The 17,206-nt window shown below is 42.2% G+C and overlaps 2 protein-coding genes across 2 annotated transcripts in view; one reads left to right on the forward strand and one right to left on the reverse strand.

Moving 5' to 3' along the window:
- Nucleotides 1-17,206, forward strand: part of LOC310872396 (ectonucleoside triphosphate diphosphohydrolase 2-like) — a 249,295-nt gene that overhangs the window by 99,646 nt on the left and 132,443 nt on the right. The window lies entirely within an intron of this gene.
- LOC310872552 (aquaporin-3-like) lies at nt 3,583-16,598 on the reverse strand. Its single transcript, XM_083784523.1, has 6 exons — nt 16,362-16,598; nt 9,723-9,849; nt 7,499-7,636; nt 6,758-6,873; nt 5,725-5,942; nt 3,583-4,680 (listed from the first exon to the last, which is right to left on the reverse strand). Exons 1-6 carry the CDS (start codon nt 16,467-16,469, stop codon nt 4,473-4,475), a joined length of 915 nt encoding a protein of 304 aa, XP_083640649.1. The 5' UTR covers nt 16,470-16,598; the 3' UTR covers nt 3,583-4,472.

Raw genomic sequence — 17,206 nt, forward strand, 5'->3', positions numbered from 1 at the left:
CATTATACAAAATATAGCAAAATAAAAAAAACTTAAAACTAAATACCAAAACATACCCAGTCAATATCCCAGCCAGGCTGTGGGTATTCAGTGGTTAACCCAGGAAAGGACCTGGAGGCTTTGGAAATACAGAGGATAAATTAGGCTAACAGTTTGACTAACATTCAACATTGTCCCCCATGTCAAAAACCCTCTTTAAACCCATTCCCCTACCTGATTCCAGAAGCGTCCCAGCTCCCCCTAAACATTAGCCTGGATCCAGCCCAAAGACCCCGCCCACTCTCTGAGTGGACTGCATCTCTTGAAGCTTCAAGAAAGCTACAGTCTGATAATCAGGCTATACCTAAACATCACACCTGGCGAACTCTATGAATTGAATATAAAATGCCACTAATTAAAATGTATCCCCATATAATCAAAATGTATTATCAAAGCATCGACACTTGGTTTTAGTACTAGTAGGCTGTAAACCTGACCTCATGCCTCAATGCAGGTCTACAACAAACACTCAAATCAGGCTTCTTGCCAAACATGAGGCCTCAAACTGGTCATCCCTTGTATGCCCCTTAAAGGGACAGTGCTATCTAATAAAATCTAATAAAATAACTATATATATATATATATATATATATATATATGAGAGAGAGAGAGAGAGAGAGAGAGAGAGAGAGAGAGAGAGAGAGAGAGATAAACACTATACTAGATAGATAGATACATAATTGTATTGCACATATTAGCAGCTGTACTACAGTATATTTGCAGCTTATTGAATATAAACTATACATTCTCAAAATCTATTGGCTGATTAAGTCATACCCAGAGCCATAGAGACAGAGTTAGGACATTGAGGGGGCAGAAAACTGAGCACTCGAGCGCTGTTCATGCAGCCTGGAGAGTGACAAGCTGGAGTTTGAAATACAATTGTTTTCAACGAGGGCGGCACAAATAAGAGCAATTTTAGGCATGATTGTGACATGACAACTGCTTTAAAGTATTGTACAGTAACAACTAAAGTCTCTGTAATGTTTATGTTGTACTATTACTAAAAAAAACAATCTAAAATAAAGGGACTCAGGCAACTGCCAGTTTCTGCCAACTTCCAGTCTAGGATTTTTTGTCCCCATTCAACAGAATTCTATGTAGAAGAGCTGTCATTGGACTGGCCCGATGAAGTGAACGGAGTTGTCGTAACGTCTGGTCATCCCCAAATGAACCCTGCAACCTGAACCAGCACCATTCCCTGATGTATAAGCAGGGGAATATTATGGAAACTCATAACTCATAACTCATAACAATCCTGCCCATAAGATGGGCAGGATTTCCTCTTTTGTCAACAAATCAAACAAAGTGCTCTCAAGACTCTAGACATTTTGCACCTCTTGGTTCTCAATGTCACTAAAAGCCAAGCTTCAGTTCAAACCTCCCAAAACAAACTGATATACCAACGTCAACTTCTTGGCCTTAATTGAACCCGTGCATGAGCCACCGGATTCCGACACACTTTGCTAGTTTGGGATGGCTCAAAGCCAGGGTTAACCCGTTCTGACCTGAGATCAGATTCATATGAGGTTTCCGCCGGACACACACTGGTCCTGATTAACCCATTCTGACCTGAGATCAGATTCTAAAAAATGTCAGTCGTTCTTCGATTTTTCAAAAATAGCAGACCTACAAGCTCGTATCGCGCCACTCGGTGGCGCGATATGAGCTTGTAGATCTGCTATTTTTAAATAGCTAAAGCATAACATGATGCCGACACCAAAATGGGAGCCCGGTCAGAATGGGTTAAGCAAATATCAATGGGTTCAAATGGGTCCATGGCACTCAAAGGCACACCAAGGCAGAAAAATAAAATGTGGCTAATGCATTGCAAGATTAAAATTCATTCAATGCATTAGCCACTTTAAATTAAAGGCGTTTTATATTTCTACAAGAGTGCCTTGACCTTGCGGGGTGCCTGCTGGCCAAGTGGTCTAGGCGCATGCCACATATTATAGGCTCTGGCTTGTTCGAGTCCCGTTCATGACAACCCTTGCTGCATGGCTCTCCCACTCTCTCTCTCTCTCCCACCTTCCTGTCTATCTTCACTAATAACTATCAATAAAGCCAAAAACAAATCTTTAAAAAAAGTGCCTTGGTCTCTCTTTTTTTGCATCAATTCTGTCACACAGTTGTACCAAAGAGCACCTTGATGGAGATTTCTACTCTGGCCCAACAGATGTGCTCCTTCCTCTTTTTTTCCCTTTTTTCTAAATATCAATGGGATTGGGATTTAAGATAGTCAAAGGGACAGTGACAGGGACAGTCAGAACATCACTGTGATGTCAGAACAGGCCAGCTCCATATATGGAGATATAAGGGAGATCAGGTGCAGGACTGGGCAGAGGCTTTTGTGCTTGTTCTGGACAACCAGCTATCCAACGGAATCAACACCGGGCAGTCAGATACAGTTCCAGTGCACTGGAACACACACACACACACACACACACACACACACACACACACACACACACACACACACACACACACACACACACACACACACACACACACACACACACACGATAGGTCCACAATGGAAACAAGGCCCCAGACTATATCCTTTTAGCCTTAATGTCTTATTGTACCATATGCGACTAATAAAGTATTCAATGAATGAAATACATCAATGTAATGCCTTTAATTACCTTTGGGCTAAATACCTTCATTATCGTTTTAACAACCCTAGATGACCATGTGACCCTAACCCCTTAGATAGCATTTCTGCAGACTTAGATAGCATTTGACACAGACTTATAGCATGTTATGTAGACAGCACTATAATTGTATTGCATATAGTCATAGCACGCCATAGTACATATGTATAGCATAGTAGTGAATATGTATAGTTTATTATGTATAGTGTATGTATAGTTTCATCATATAGATATTCCACTGTTACCTTCTTAGCTTACGCATGTCTCATGATAAATGCTTTTATGTGATGTATTCCCATGCTTTTGTTCTTGCTTAAATGTAAGTCGCTCTGGATTAAGAGCGTCTGCTAAATGCCTAAATTGTAAATTGTAAATTGTATGTGAATTTAAAGACTGTTGTACATAATGTCCCTTTAGAATACAATGAAAGACACTGTACAACACCAGGTGGAGTTGGCACTTTTTCACCGGGTGACATTTTTTTACGATCATCCAAGGAGCAGACGTGAGAAAGTAGACAGAATGAGAAAGGGTGTAACATCATACAATGACCCACATTTTAGGCAATGATAAAAAGGACTTTATTATGTCAATATACAAAAGAATCTCCCGCTTGACCAAAAAACCTAAAATACAAAAGGGTTTCACAGCATAGGCACCTCAGCACCCTGCCATAGAGTGTAACACAAAGGCACTGACACATCAGAAGACTTACAGTACAAGGGCGACACATTGTCGCTGTCAGGCAGGAAGCTTATACATCTCCATAATTCAAATGTTTTATGTTTTTGCATCCAACGTGCCTTGTGCTTGTAGATCAGCTATTTGTTATTTTTAAAACATTTTGAAAGTGAACGTGGTTTAGTCTGTGTGGGTTTAAAAAATGTTTAACCAATGAAACGTATTAACAAGTGATTGTGAATACACAATAACTACATATTAAACAAGATCTTGTGATTAAATACAAAATGTTTCCATTTCCTGAAATGTAAAAGTCCTGGACATACAGTAAGTTGTAACAAAGTTTCTGCCCAACAGCAACACAATTACTTTTGAAATAGTAGTCCATGTTTTTTGTTGTCGTCTTTAAAGCCTTTGATAAATTAACAAGAAAAATGTAGTACATATCTTTTAAATTAAACTATGTATCTTACATTTACATTAGTTTTGAGAAGGGTTGTTCAAAACAACATTCTTCTCATAAACCGATGCATGGACAATTGGACATATTTAACTATCAGAACTTTAAAGACAATATCCCTGAATTGATTATGTTAGCATTGAAACGATCTGGAAAATATTACAAATATCTGGCCAAGGCTGGGATGCACATACTGTATACATTACAACAATGTAAACAATCTATACAAATAAAATATGACAAACTAATATCTACTTCGGTACAAAGCTTACAATACTCTCCGAACACAATGTCTAAAATACACTAAGATTAAGAATTAATGTAATTCTGTGTTTAAAAAACAAAAATGCTTTCCTCACCCCCAATATGTTCATAAACAATCATTCCTCTACGGCACAATAGTCACAAGTGAAATGATTATTTAGCCTATTAAGCAGAGACTACTACCGTTATGCCTTTGGCTGTTCCCATGAACATGAGCTGTCAAGAGTCCTTGGAGGAATATGTCCCAACTGGTGCTTTTAGAAAGACAACAGTGTTTGAATGCTCAATCCTCTAGTTGTGTGTGTGTGTGTATTTACAGACTGTGTATTCATATGATGCTAGAGTAACATCCTCGTGTAACGCGGGTTGTTTCACACCATCTCCTTGGTCTCTTCTTTAGAGTGGTCGTTGGTCGTGACGTTGGTGAGGCGGACTCGCTCGTTCTCCTGGTCCTTCTCCTGCCGGTCGTGGAAATCTCCCTCCACGTGGAAGCCGACCATCAGCTGGTAAATGATCACGCCGAGGATGGTGCCGAGAAACGGAGCGAAGATCGGGACCAGGAACCAGCAGTTCCCATAACTGAGGTAAACAAGAATAGCGATTAGCGTTAGTTAGCGATCTGGCTTTGTCCCCCCCCCCCCCCACAGTGTTAGTTCATACAGGCACACCTCAGCTGTCAGTCAGCTGTTTTGGTCAATTAGCCTAGCTAGCTTCAATCTCTCATTCACACCTCATTCCCTCAACAAGGCGGTCCGTTTAAATACGTCCCTCTGTTACACAATGAGTCCATTGCTTCACAGACACTGCTGCTGCAGCTGGCAAAGCTTGCCTCCACCTCCCCAGCCTCCACCTTTTGATCAGAGTCTGGCATAGGCTCAAGTACTTTAAACATTTAAAGTCTGCCGTGGCATTGTGAAATCCATGATCTCGACCGCGGTCGAAAAATGATGATGATGATGACGTCAAGATGCGCTTTTAGCATTTATTCAAGCTAAATATCAATGTCGATGTATTGCTCAAACATGTAAACAAAAGGAACTGATTCCTGTGTGCATGTCTCTAAATAAACTAGAATTAAATGTTGTATAGCTCTAATCTGATTCAATGTTCTATGGCTTTAATGTTAAAATGCATTCAAGTTGTATGTTTCAAGTTTGCATGACTCAAGTTAATTTCATTAACTGTCTTGATATGCCCGTTCTTGTATATCCATGGGGGTTTTGCTAACGTTCCCTGATTCTGAAGCATGCTGCTTCGACAAAATTCAGAGAACATCTCCCAGAGCCTTTAACGCTAGGTTTAACTGTATTCCATTCCACTGTATTCCATTCTTTTGCAATAAATGGTCAAATCTACTTTGACGTGAGTGTTTAACCATTTAAACTCTGTAGACTTAGTAAAACAGACGAGTTGCAACTGAAATTTCTTTTTCACTCTACACCAAATGCGCACATCCAGTTCTTTGCTGGTGCTGGACAAAAGGTCCAGCGTGCAGATTACTCCTTCTCTGTATTACTTTTTGGAGCACATCCCAGAATAGGGATGCTGGCCGTTCAAGTGGTTAAACCAAGACAAGACACAAAGAATGCTCCTCCGATGTAGAAAGAATTATAGAAGACTCACCTGAAGACTCCGGTGCCCCAGCCAGCCATGGCAGTGAAAATACGTGGTCCCAGGTCTCTGGCAGGGTTGACAGCGTAACCGGAGTTGAAGCCCATAGACAGTCCAATGACCAGAACTACGAAACCCACCGTGAAGGCCTCCAGGCCCTGAGGAATGGGGTTGTTGTACGGGTCCACGATCGCCAGGATACAGACAATGAGAGCCGTTGTCCCGATGATCTGTATGAGTAATGAGGTGAAGTATGGTCAGTATGACGTACTATTCAGTATTTAAGTCCGACGTCATTTTGTAGTGCTACGTTACGTCCGGGTCCAAGTGGCACCAGCTCCCGTCCGCATCTCATTGTAAATAGAATATCTAAACGCGTGAATCTTTTTACAATGACGTTATTTTTCAGTGTCCATGACAACAAAAATATACATGATGTGCAGACAATAAAGACTATTATTATCATTATTATTGAAGGTGGCAACAGCCATTTGCTCTGTAAAATATTTTGGGAGCATATTTGCAGGCTTGAGTATGTTGAATCTAGTTTGCATTAATGAGGATTTCGTTGACGGCCTGTCACAGCCAGATTTGGGAGAGCAGTGCAGCTTTGTTGTTGCGATGAAAGCGGTAAAATGAGACTTTCGTGGTTGTTTTCGTCTCAGATTTAGTCCGACGGAGCGTCACAGTATATCTCTATGGGGACACAAAAGCGACACAAAAGTAGGACCCGGAAGTATCTCAGGAGGGGGCGCTCACGTCACAGCTAAAATACTGAATAGGACACTTAGGCACTAGGGATGTCCCGATCACGCTTTTTTGCTACCGATCCGATTCCTATCATTTAATTTTGAGTATCTGCCAATCCCCCCAGATCCGATATTTATATTTTTATAGAACACATGCCATACAGTATATTACAATACTAGAATATCCAACATCACAGACAATATACAGTGTAATATCATGATATGGATATAATATTCATACCAGGGACGTCCCAACGTTTTTGTCGCTTTGAACAATCTGTATTAGAGGGTCGTACCTGATCAAAGAAGCCGTTGAGGAGGGTGAGATGCTTTCCAGGGTAAGTGGCAAAGATGCCAGCTGTGGCATTGGGCCCAGTCAGACTGAAACTCCCAGGGAGGTCCCACAGTGCGTCTAAAAGGGACACCAAGAGATACAGGCTCTTCTTTATATGCTCTCTGGTTTCAATTAGTGTAGAATGACACATACTGTATGCCACAGGCATCCAATGTGGTTGCAGAGAGACAGTTTTGTCCAGTCTGGTCAATTATATACTGTACATACTGTACTAGGGAGGACACACAAGCACGCACGCACAATTTACATGCAATGTAAATGTGCTTATATTGGTAAGTAAACGACAATGTAGCCTTTCCAAAACAATTAACTTTGTATACTGTACATGGCCCCTAAAATAGATGTGAGTGAGAGTTCAGAATCATAGAAAATGACTCCATTTAGAAGCTTTTTGAGATCTTAAATGAAGAGAGCTAATATATATATCATGTTTTCTTTTTTCCCCTCGCGTATATACATGTAGAACCTTTGTTGTACAAGCAAGGTTATTATGGTTTAGGGAGTGGCCATTAAGAGATGACAACATGAAAGGTGATGTTGCATGAAAAACTATGTTTGTACATGTTGATCAATTACTTTATTTACGACCAAGTAAGCCGCAAGTCATTCAACTCTCTTGAGTATGAGTGGTGGTTGAGAGAGAGAGAGAGATGTTGGCTACATGCCTGGAGCCATTCCTCACCATAGTACATGCCGAAGATGATGGCAGAACCCAAGAAGGCACCCAGAGTCTGGAAGGCAAAGTATACTGGGAACTTTCTCCAGCGCTCCCTCCCAAGCAGACACAGGGCAAAGGTCACTGCAGGGTTCAGATGGCCTCCTGCGAAAAAAGATGCATACAGTGTCACAAGCATGTTGAGAAAACAATGTTGCAGAGCAGAGCAATATTTTTTGCACCTCATAACACAACATTTCTGCCCGGATAACCCTGAGGTGAAGAGATGGGCACACATCCCAGATCCACAACGTGAAACCGATTAGCAGGTATTTGAGAAGGAATTTTCACAGGTTTTTTTAAGCTACAGTATACAACAAGTAAGAAGCGCAAACGCGGGAAGCGAACGCAGCTGTGTGTGTGTGTGTGTGTGTGTGTGTGTGTGTTTGTGCTACAGCTGCGCCCTCTGGTGGCGGGCGGGTGGTGTCACAGCAGGACAGACAGACAGACAGACACACAGACAGACACACAGACAGACACGATCTGCAGGGTCTCATCGTTAGTGCTCATTGCATTCGCAATCACTGCGTTCGCAAACAGTGTTTTACACATCCCTCCTAATGGAGAATTGCAACAATGTCCAAATGACAATATAGAATGCAGCTCCTCCAGTGTCAAATCTAGTGTGCCGTCTCGTCTGCCAAACGGTAGGCATCCTAGTGATCCTACCCCGACACCAGGGTCAAACTTTCTCAATGGAATAGTAGGGAGACCACCTCCAACTATAGGGTTGTCCCGATCCAATCACGTGATCGGAAATCGGTGCTATTAGACTGGAATATAGGCTGCAATTTTGGATACTGTACTATTGTGAAAAATCGGCAGATACACAAAATCAAATGATCAGAATCGGATTGGGAGCAAAAAACGTGATCGCGACATCCCTACCTCCAACCACTGCAGCCGACCATAAAACCTTTGATTCTGTGTTTATTATTTTAGTAAGATATACTAATAAAAATAAAAATAAACAGAATGAATTCATGATTCACCAGGATCCCGGATATCTTAATTCTAGGCTTAAAATAATCGACGTGAATATTTAATAAATCTCTATTGGAAAAATGAATGGCCGACTTTTCAGTGGAACAGAAAACCAAACCCACTGCAATGCCATATAGCAGTGGTTCCCAAACTTTTTCATGTCAAGGACTCCCAAATTGACACTAATTAGCCCGCGGACCCCCATTTGAAAACATATGCCAGGGACCCCCCCATAAGAGAAGATTTGTACGGCCTTAGCAGTGATTCTCAACCCGTTTAATTTCAAGGACCCCCAGTTTGACATGCATTATAGTCTACGGACCCCCATTTAATGGCATTTCTATCCCTGGGACCCTCAATTTATATTGTAAAATCAACTTTGTGTAACATGTAAATTTAACTTTGAGAGTATACAAATGGAACCATATGACGTACATGAGTGTGTGTGTGTGTATGTGCGCTCGCGGATGTTATCTGTCAAGGTGTTGCTATAGGTGGTCTGCGTGTGCGTTTTCATTGATAATGGTCCATGTGACCTGTTCAGGGTCGAACGTGGGTCTGTGTGTCCTGTCATGTGTGTGTCAACATGCATGCACTACAGACGGGTTCCCACACATTTCTTTCCAATGACATTTCAAAACTTTTCCAAAACATTTCCAGGGTATTTAACCCAATTTCCAGGACTGTATAACAATCAGTCAGCGCACTAATGAGTCTCTTACTCCTGTGCTCTCACCGTTCCGCTCATGCACTGCAGAGGCATAGAGTAAGAAGGAGTTTACGACATTGAGGGGGCAGAAAACAGCCTGGTCACGTGGTTCATGTACTCGCCGCGAGCCCATATAGAGCGTCGCAGTCCCGCACCCGACGAGGGCCCAGGAAATAATTCCCTATTCATTTTCATAAGCAATTAAATCAATGTGAGTTTGTCGTTCTGTTAATTTTGTCACACCGTATACATTACATATAGGGTATTTTCCAGGAACTTCAGTACCATGGGAACCCTGTACAGATATACAAGTTAACACACACACATACTGTAACTACAATATACGTTTAATTCACTTACACTGCCTCAGGGCTCTATACTAACGACTTATCCATTCTCACCAAAAATATCCAATTCTAATACCCAATTCTACGAGCTCACACAACGTGTACAGGCTCATTCACAGCGTGTCGCATTGTGTGCTGTGGTTAAACGTACCTGAAACTTGGCCGCAGACCAGGATGCCCAAGGTGGCGGCGAAGCCGAAGGCAAAGTTGACAGTCAGGAACATGCCGTGGGTTCCCTTGCTCAGCACCAGCTGGGCCACGGCACCACAACCAAACATCTGGAGAAGAAGAAAAACAGAGAAAATGGGTTAACAGCATGTCCTAGTTTTACGCGCCCCACACGCACACACTTTTTCCTTCGACGTCCTATAGCTTCTCCAGCGGATATTCATTTTCCGCTTCTGTTTTAACTTAAGATGTTTTAGTCTGTTTTTCTTTCCTAGAGATTGGGGGCTCGTGGTAGAGGGGGAGAAACAGGTTTGGGTCCAGAATTGGGTTCTGGGGACATTGCAATTATGATGTTGACGTCACGATCTGATCATTTACCGGCAGCACGACCATCCAGCTGACATGGTTGAGTGTTTTGAGCAGCTGTGAAACTGTAAAGATTATGCGACTTGTAAGCTTGTATAAATTGTGGCTTAAAGCACCTAACAGTATGTACAATTATATTTAGCAGACGCTCTTTAGTCTTATCCAGAGCTACTTACAAGTGCAAGGTCTGAGAAAGCAGTCGAGTTGGCACTCTAGTAGTCAAGCAAACAAGGTAAAGTCACTTAAGTAGAGTGCAAAGAGAACACCGTACTTCAAAGAAATTGTGACACGAGGTAAACATCAAACCTAGCATCTGTCTAGCATCATGTATTCATCAGGTTTTCATCCTTTGTAATTGTAACACACAGCCAGCCGTCGTGAGTGCAAATGTGTTCCATTTCTTACTCTGTGTAGTCAGCAACAATTCACAACACAGACTGCAATGAGTTTTGAATTTTGCTTCTAGACATTAAAGGTATATTCAGTGATTTCACTTAATTCAAATATCCCTTATTTTTTTGTTTTGTTGTGATAATCCTCCCTACTATAGAGTGTGCTGGCCATATAAGGAGTTCCTCCCTGTCCCCAGTTAACCCCTGGGGGTCAAAAAACCTTAGGTTTCGTTTTTGACTCTCTATCCTGATTGGACGAAAGGCTGGGTCCCACAGCCAAAAACGAAACCTAAGGTTTTTTGAGTGAAATCACTGAATATACCTTTAAGAGGCCCTTATGTGTATATCCATTACCTTGGCATACAGTGGTTAATTTTTTTTTTTTTTTTTAAGAATGAATAAAGTAGAAAGAAATGTATTGGAAATGCTTCAGAGAGATTTGAAGTGTTGCACAAACCGCTCTGAAAGACACAAGCAATGGCCCAGGCCGTAGCGTAACGGTCTGGGCACCGGACTGGTAATCCAGTCGCAGTGTGCCGCGGGTTCGACTCCCGGACCCGACACGGCCTTTACTGCATGTCATCCCCCCATCTCTCTCCCGTTTCCTGTCAGCCTACTGTCTGTCCCTTCAAAAATCAATAAAAAGGCGTAAGCCGCAAAAAAATATCTTAAAAAAAAAAAAAAGACACAAGCAAACCACAAATACTGTTCATTTATGGCGCTTCATAATAACTGATGGTCATAAAGTGGCGTTTTGAAACTCCTGTCATGAAGGGGTGAGAAGTGGGGACATCATTATCTGGGAAACCGCAGCAACCGAATGGCCTTTTGATTAAAATGTCCTCCACGATGGAGGACATTTTAATCAAAAGGCGATTGTTGTTGAATGGAAGGTGAGATGTTATGCAGAAAATCACTAATGTGTTGACATCTGACCCTGCAAAAAACAAAAAAAGTAGCCTACTGCCGTAGCCATTATGCTGTTGCTTTATCTGATGAACAAATATTCAGTTTCAACTTTCAACCTGGAAGGAGTTTCCTTTCCATTAAGAGCAAAACATGAGTGACACGTACCGCCCACCTTATGGGGCAAAAACATGATCTACTGTTATAAGGAACATCCTTAAGAATGATAAATGGTGCATTTATATAGCGCCTTTATCCAAGGTGCTTTACATATTCACCCAATCTATGTAAAGCGCCTTGGATAAAGGCGCTTTACATAGTCCTGTATATCTGTTCCAGCAACAGGTCTGCGTGTGGTCCTTGCTGAGTTTGCCAGTCTCGGAACCCCCCTCCCACCCCGACAAGTCAGCATTCCACCCAGACCACAGGGCACACATGTTGAGGCTGCCACACTGCACGGAGCCGGCGCCTAATGGAGGTTTCACCCTCACTGGGCTCAGTCTAAATTCTATTCAGCCCCCATTCAACCCAGCCAAGCCTCCACTATAGTGGCAGATCAGTGCCATGGTAGAAGAGTGCTCGTGTGCATATGGATGCATTGCTTTTAACTCAGAGCTCCAAGTATTTCTGAATGTCAGAGGCATCTCATTGCAAATGAGTAGGCAGCAGGTACAGTAGCCTACTTGGTCTGCAACAGTGCCAAATGACTCAGTGAGATGAGATATGGGATTACACCAGAAAAGGCCCATCCGTAAGCAATTAACACTAAGCTCTTATCTATAGGCAGTTCGATACAGGAGGTCCTTTTAAAAAGGAAAAAAATAAGTGTTCAACTACAATTTAATAGTTGATGCACATCCAGCTAGACAGGAGCTCGATCAGCAGAGGCGGACAGAGTGAGTCAGAGAAGCCTCAGTAGTGATCTACGAGTGTTGGAATGGAAATAAAACCTTAAATCACTGACTATCGCAGGAACTACAGTAAATCACCAACACCACCTTCTTCTCAAAATGTAATTCTGGATGAAGGCGTCCAGAGCAAAGTTTGGCGTTCCAACTGGCAATTAAGTTTTCGATCGTAACTTTAAACATTTATTTTAAAAGGAATCCATTGTTTCTTTGTTCAGACAACTCCCCGACACACACCCTTTCTCACTCTCGCCACGTTTTAAACCACTTGTCTTAAACCCTGTACATTGTACTTGGCTGACTGGGGGTACATCAAGTACCCGGTTCACTCGCCCCTACACCACATGTCTTCACTGAAAACAGCCAATCCACAAGCTTGTAGAGAAGGGGTTTTCAACTGATTGTGACCCAACCAGGGACCACCACCCTGACTCAGAATCAACCTAAGGACTACTGTTGTGTTTGGAAGGGGGATATGGGCGTGGCAATTAACCGCCCATATTAAACTCATGCAACTTGTGTAGCAGACATGCCATTGATTGATTATGGGCATATAATTGTGCCCATCGTGCTCGATTATTGGTCGATAAAATAAAAATCGTCACTTTACTACAGTAATACTTTCCTACATACTAAATGCATGGTCAGGGACCACATGCATTACCTTTGTGGGGAAAACCCATGTTGTAGATTTGCCATTTTCCGAATGTGCGCCCCCAGAATAGGGAAGCTCATGTGGTTAAATTATTCTTTTGGTTGATCACTTGTGAAAGCATCAACCTCTCTTTTGTGGCTTTCGCCTTTATTTTATATTTTTTTATGGAGGGACAGACAGTAGGCTGACAGGAAATGGGGAGAGAGATGGGGGGGGGGGTGACATGCAGTAAAGGTGGCCCGGATCAGGAGTCGAATCCCCGGGACACTGCCGGTCATGGATTACCACCCACGGTGCCTGGACCGCTGAGCCACGGCCCAGGCCGCATCAACCCATTCGGACCTACAAGAACAAATGTCCTCCTTGTGGGAACAGCACATACATTAAAGACCCCGTACAGTACAGTACAGTATATATCCACCAGCCTGTGGTTGGCCTGAATGAATCAGTGAATGAAACTCACTTCTTAATTGGTCACTACTCAGTACTCAGTGAGTACGGACACACACACACACACACACACACACATACACACACACACACACACACACACACACACACACACACACACACACACACACACACACACACACACACACACACACACACACACACACACACACACACACACACACACACACACACACACACACACACGGTGACATCTCCAATAGAGGAAGTAGAAATATGTCAAGCATGCTCATCGTGTGTCACCTCCATTGTTAAGACTGCCGTCCCACCCAGCACTCGACTCACGTCACCTGCTGAACAGACGTGCCACACCTGCCGGCAACATAGGCCTACTTAATCACCTACTGTACCTACAGTACTTACAGTTACAGCACACGGCGATGGGTAGTAGTAGTCACCTACTAACACTGGTGTGGCTTGATTCTTGGATGAATATGAATCTATATACGTCATTTCACATGACAGCATACATGCATTGTTATGCTTAGCCGTGCCACACCTGCCGGCAGGTAACATACTAAATGAATCACCAACTACTGGTGTGGCTTAATTATCAGATAAGCTACAGTGCAGCCTTACAAAAACAGTCTCTATGCTGAATTAAAACGGTTCTGTAACTCACTTTATATACACGTGTATGCCACTTCACACCATTTCAGAATAATTTACTTGCATTATTGCATATAATTATTGCCTTTTGTTGTTAAGAGTGCTGGCAGCTACTGTGGGTTATTGTGGTTTAGGGAGTGGCCATTAAGGAGATGTCAACATGAAAGGGTACAGGTCTCTACAGGTTGATCAATTACTTTATTCACCACTAAGTAAGCCACAAGTCACTCAACTCTGAGCTACACTGCGTGGAAGCCTCTTGATTACCCTTAAAGCTGCAATTCAGAACTTATATCAACAAATGTAACGTATTTTAAACCAATCTGCTGTGTATGGTAGTTATAATACTGTAGTGGTTGGAGGTGCCCTCCCTACTCTTCCATTGACAGAATGAGACACTGGTGTGTCGGTTCACAAGTAATAGTGCCTGGAGCTCATAAGCGCAGTGCTGCAGTGCAGGCAGCACTGCATCTACCCTGGCCAATAAATGCCTCTTGACTGAGTGGTAGATGTTTGGCCTCTCACACGGGAGACTGTGCACCTGGATTAGAGTCCTGAGTAGGGACTTCTTTTACAGTAAGTATTAACTGTATATCAAACTGTATGAAGCGCTTACATATATGGGATGAAGTCAGACTAAGACAGATTAGACCTCTGAGACTGAAGGGAAAGTTGTCTTACTGTATGTGCTGAATTTACCCTTGGACAAACAGTGAAATCTCATATTTGAATATGGAAAAGTACATCTCCATTAGATCAGATGTGGTGTCTGGACTGGAACACACTGTGAGGTTGTGTCAACTCATGTGTCCCGGATCCATCCTGCAAACAGTAGGTGTTCTTAGTAAATAAAGTTTGTGTTCACTGTGTGAGTAAACTAGCGATGGAAAAAGTACTCACATCTTTTACTTAAGTAAAAATATCAATACTGAAATGTAGAAATACTAGATTTTACTCGAGTAAAAGTCCTGAATAAAAAGATGTGCTCAAGTAAAAGTACCAAGTACTTTCAGTTTGTATATTTAATTTATCGTATAAATAACAACAATATCTGTAAACTAAAGCTGTCAAATAATTGTAGTGGAGTAAAAAAGATATATACAATGTTTGCCACTGACATGTAGTGAAGTTTAAAGTATAAAGTTTTGAAAAATGTAACTCAAGTAAAGTAAAAGTGCCTCTAAGCACTTAAGTATACAGTACTTAAAGTAAAGATACTTTCCAACACTGCTCAGCAGCACCAATTATGTTGGACTTACTTGAGCATTGTTTGACACAGATGTCTTGACTTCAATCAAAGATTATTATTTTTGTTTTGCATCAGCATGCATGTGGACAGTGTGAGGCTTTCTAGCCCGGGGACATTACTGCACGTAGTGCAGGCATCATCTCTGCTGCAGACTTCTTAAGTTTGTCTTCAATACAGACACTTTTTGATGCCCCAAGCTTTGCCAGGGTGCCGCATCATCATAGCATCCTGACTGTTGCATATACAAATAAACACAAATAAACACAACACTGCAATCTCTTTGGGGTCTCTCAAAGATGTCTTTTGTTTCGTCTAGACATCAAATCTTCCATCGTCAACACAAAACAATGACAATGGCACTGCAGCAACATCAATGCAACATGCAATCAATCTCTAGGAAAAGATAAGAGCCTTTTCAGAAACACTAGAATACAATGCTATGAGTGCTTCTAGGGAAGCTGCTCCTTATTGGTGCCATGCCTCTGGAGAAAGACAGGATGGAAAAAGGACTTCAGAAAACCCAAAGCATCTGCAATGCTGTGCATACATGGCGAAGGTTCTCTTTGAAACAAATGGAGGAAATTAAGTGCATTAGTGCAATAGACCTTTTTCCACAGCAGCCATACTGACATAATAAATTCAACAGTTACATCCTTCACAGGTGTTACCAATGATGATACTAAATATAAGGCTCTTTTCCATGTAATGTAGCAGAGCCTTTGCAGTGAGTCAACATACACAATAGCAGCACCCTGACTCTGTTTGACCTGAACGGAACAGCTAGCCTACCTGTGAAGGAAGTAACAGTGTATGTATGTATTGTATGCATTGTATGTATGTAAATTGTCTTGTTATTTGTGTTTTGTATATGTGTTTCTGCATACTTGGCTGCTGTGTCGCAAGACAAATTTCAGTGTGAACTGACAATAAAGTACTATATCATATCATATCATATCTATATCATATCATTACACACACAACATGGCTGGTTTTAGCATTAATTGGCAATTAACAAAAACCTCTGACGCAAGAGAAGATGAATGTAAACACACAAACAAACACTTACCACCAGGATGAGGGTTCCGAGACATTCAGCCAGGGCCTGACGAAGCAGTAGGTTGCGCAGCCTGAAGGTCGCTGCTATTTTTTCCAGGTACACCTTCTGTAGACCCATGTTTAGGTCTGGCTGGAGGTGTCAGAGGAGTCAAGGAGACACTAAGCAGGCAGGGATGATGTGTCCTCTGTGTCTGTGGAGACTGTGGTGTGTGTGGAGAGTGGAGACCTGGCGGCCAGCTCTTATAAACACAAGACATGCATGCTGGGGCTGGACCCATGCCAGGCAGAGTCCAACCCCACCCACTGAAGAACCACGCCTCCCTTCCTGACTGTCACTCTGTCTGACACACACGCACACACACACACACACACACACACACACACACACACACACACACACACACACACACACACACACACACACACACACACACACACACACACACACACACACACACACACACACACACACACACACACACACACACACACACACACACACACACACACACACACCTGTATCCTTTCACACCTCTTATTCTCTCTCTCTCTCTCTCTCCTCCTTTTCTATGTCCAGTCCTTTTGTCCCACGTCTGAAACTTCATCACCCAACATTATTCCTGCTTTGTCTGCTTTCAATGGATGTGTGAGAACATTTTCCCCACACACATCTATGGCTGTATCAGCACAAATCAGTGTACCATTTCTTCTTTACCCAGGCTTTTGGTGGGGATTTGGTTCCACTTAAGCTATATTTGCCTTGTTCTCAAACTATGGGGCGTATTATCAAAAGTTTCAATCAAATTGAACATCAAACTAGAATATTGTAGGTATACATTTACTTTAAGATTACCG

The sequence above is a fragment of the Protomyctophum parallelum genome (assembly GCF_964188405.1).
Source record: "Protomyctophum parallelum genome assembly, chromosome: 15".
In the NCBI taxonomy this organism is placed as follows: Eukaryota; Metazoa; Chordata; class Actinopteri; order Myctophiformes; family Myctophidae; genus Protomyctophum; species Protomyctophum parallelum.

Excerpts from the sequence above, each read along its gene's own strand:
- LOC310872552 (XM_083784523.1), bottom strand. The coding sequence starts at position 16,469 with ATGGGTCTACAGAAGGTGTACCTGGAAAAAATAGCAGCGACCTTCAGG. Across the intron at positions 6,874-7,498 it reads CATCTTCGGCATGTACTATG|ACGCACTGTGGGACCTCCCT; the intron begins GTGAGGAATGGC and ends TGTCCCTTTTAG. Across the intron at positions 5,943-6,757 it reads TCAACGGCTTCTTTGATCAG|ATCATCGGGACAACGGCTCT; the intron begins GTACGACCCTCT and ends TTACTCATACAG.